This window comes from Tupaia chinensis, unplaced genomic scaffold, assembly GCF_000334495.1.
Source record: "Tupaia chinensis unplaced genomic scaffold, TupChi_1.0 Scaffold000247_1, whole genome shotgun sequence".
NCBI lineage: Eukaryota > Metazoa > Chordata > Mammalia > Scandentia > Tupaiidae > Tupaia > Tupaia belangeri.
In genome coordinates this window covers 419,236-422,400 of record NW_006159725.1, presented here as the reverse complement: position 1 = coordinate 422,400, position 3,165 = coordinate 419,236, and the positions used below count along the sequence as shown (strand labels likewise).

The 3,165-nt window shown below is 50.6% G+C and overlaps 1 protein-coding gene across 1 annotated transcript in view; it reads right to left on the bottom strand.

Annotated features, from left to right (window-relative positions):
* ARHGEF12 (Rho guanine nucleotide exchange factor 12) overlaps positions 1 to 3,165 on the bottom strand; it is a gene marked incomplete in the record, with an annotated part of 176,953 nt that overhangs the window by 5,966 nt on the left and 167,822 nt on the right. Inside the window, 1 exon segment of the mRNA XM_027771983.1 lies at positions 873 to 1,292. Coding sequence (XP_027627784.1) covers positions 873 to 1,292 — 420 coding nt within the window.

Sequence of the window (3,165 nt, the reverse complement as noted above, 5' to 3'; positions counted from 1 at the left end):
ACAGAGCAGTGTGGTAGGTGCTGCCATTGCCACGGGGACGGCGCTCGCCTGGACGGCTGTGAACGGGGACAGCCACTCGACCCTGGGAGGGCGCCGAGTTCACTGGAAAGTCCTCGCTTTGGATTAAACTGAGACTCAGCAAATGTGACGGATCTTTTAGTGATGTCATATCAGGTGGCCCTCTGCAGGCTCAGAGCTGGAAACTACAATGTCTCTGAATGATCCTGCTGCTGCTTCTCTGTCCAATCCCCCTGCAATGCCTCCATCCCTTCTTCCCTGCGTCTCACAACATGAGAAGCTGCGCTCTGCCCGGCCACCCTGCTCCTCCCTCCGCCCAGTCTCCACTTCGGCAGGGGCCCCATCCTGGGCATTCAGGCTGCCCTGGTCACTGCCCCCACCTTGCTCAGACTCCTTTTCCTTCCTAGAGCTTCTCACTGCCTGACACTGTCCACCTGCTCACGTGTGGGCCATCACCCCTTCCCTAGCTGTTCAGCTCCAGGGGCGAAGGGGCTTCTGTTTCAGTCACTGCTACACTTCCCAGCACCCCGAGGTCGTGACATACAGCAGATTCAGTAATTATTTACTGAATGGAGGGGTGGATAAATACCACCCACACACACGCACTTGTACCCCCCACACACAGGCACACGCACACACACAGGCACACACGCACCCCTCCACATGCACACGCACACACACGCCCCCAAGCACACACACCCACACACGCACACACTCTAAGGCTGGGGTAGCAAACATCCATTTCAGCACACGGGACAGTTAGCGGTGATCAGAACCAGAGTTGAAATGTGAAAGGAACTTGCCTGAGATGCGCAAATTAACATCCGTCTCTTCCTTTTTAACCGCTCCATCACCTTCTGATGGATTATCATCACTATGTGCTTCACGGGCATCAAAAAAGTGCTCTCCACTCTCATCCAGACCCCCTTCTGGCTCTGCGGCAGGCATCTCTGGGGTCGGAATCATGTGGTCCATTACTAAAATGCTACTTGCCTGGCTCTCTGGGGATGCCAGTACCACCGAATCCCGTGGAGCAGAAGATTCGGTTGAAGTCCGTGGACTGTAACGAGGTGCACTGTCACCAGTTCCAGTTCTAAAGGGCGGTTGTCCTTCGGCGTGATGGTGGGCCCTAATACCTTCCGTATTCCGGATCCCACTGTCTGCCTGCGCCCCCCGGGACGCGGTCCTGCATCGAGGGAAATGCCGCCAGTCTTCCTGAGCGTGCTTCTCAGTGACGCCCAGCTGCTGGGCCAGCAGCTGCTTCAGCAAACCCACTGGAAGGTTGTGGAAGGGGGAAGGAGGAGGAGAAGGCACATTCTCAGCTATACCCTCAGACGTCCAGAGTTAAATGAGCTAATTCTCAATGATCTTTAAAAGTACTGCTTAATAGCATATAGGGAACATACTAATCTCATACAGTAATTTTTAATTTGTTTTGAAAAATGAGATAGAGCACCATCTTCCGAAGGAAGATTTACCACCACACAGACTTGAACCTGCCACCCCAAACAGGGAGGTAGGTTCTCCTACTTAAAACTCCTGCATAACCAGTCTGGTGACTGCTGCTTCTCCCATACAACTGGAATAACACCCCACAGGGGCTTCTTAAGGAGGCTGAAAGGCCATGTTAAGCTAGACCAAAAAAATAAATAAATAAATAAATAAATTACAGTTCTGCTTTTTCCAGAAGCAGACACTGTATGCACAGGCATTATTCTTTCTAATTCTATGATGTGCACAGAACATTTATTTTATCATTTACAATAACCAAAGAATTTCCCTAAGGGGTGAAGAAGAACATGAAACTGCCTTGTAATACAATTAATTCCAATATTTTGGTAATAGGTGTACTTTCAAAGGCTTCCTTCCTTCCTTCCTTCCTTCCTTTTTTAACTACCTTAACACTGAAACAGTTTCTTTGGGTAGTTGAACATAGGAACTAACTTAGTTCTGGATGAGCAAAGTGTACGCTATGAGGTCACTCACACAAAATGACAGTGTTACTGGGAGCCAAACCATCTGAAATCATCAGAACTCTGAATTTAGGAGAATGTAGAATAAATTAGGTTTTAAACAATTTAACCAATCTCTCCTTTCACCACTGGCTGAATTTCTACCTTGAGGCAGATAGTTCCCACCTGGGTCTACGTCTCTGACCCTCTGACTTTCTGTCCCACCCGCTCTGACAGACGCCATGAATTCTTTCAGCTTTAACCTCAAATCTCTGTCTCCTCTTAACTTCTCTCCGACGTTCCAGCCCTAACATGCCGACTTCCTGCCGGTGACTGCCCCTTGAACGGCTTGCTGTTTGTGATCTTAGCTGGGAAATGTTTGAAAACCGAGTCCATAACCTCTGCCGATAAAAACGATAGAAATACGGTGTGCAGCAGGAGGTGGGGGCGGCGGTGGTGGGACTTTCCGACCTGCTCCTGCCAAGAACAGATTCTCGCTAAATACTGCCTTTCCTTTGCCCTCGTGTCCCAGGAGGCCCACCGCTTTTCCGTATTTGCTGACGTCTCACTTTATTCTCATGGTTTCTGACACCATTCCAGTCTGACCTTCCCAGTCTCGAGCGCCCATGGCCACCAGAGCTTACTGTGTAGGCGCCACCCCAAACCTTGCTGCAGCCATCACACCTTCATCCTTCCCCACTAGTCATCGCCTAGATTAAAAACGGCAAGTGCTTCTCTACAGGCAGAGTGATTGCTCCCAGCCTTCCTCACCTTAACACACCTGAGCAACGTGCTACTGCTCCGCTGATAGCAGAGAATTGCATCCAAGCTGCAGAGAAAGGGGGGTGGCTCCTGCCGTGGCGTGTACATCTGCGTGTGTGCACGTGTGCATGGTGTGAGCTACAGCGGAGAGCATTACAGCGTCCACAGGAAAGCTACAAGAACCTAGCTTGTAGTGTGCAGTCTGAAAAAGCCCTCGACATGCTGTGCCATCTCTAAAGTACGGATGGCAAGACCTGGTGGTCACAGCTCACCTCAGCTGGGGCCTATAACGCACCTTCGACCTTCTCACTCTTACCTCCCACCCCCTCTGACTTATGCGGCCTCACAGGTCCGTTCACTGCTCTGAACACCCTCGACTTCTTCTACCTCTGTGTTTTGGCATCTTCCCTTATTCTTGTCTGGATGGCTGCTA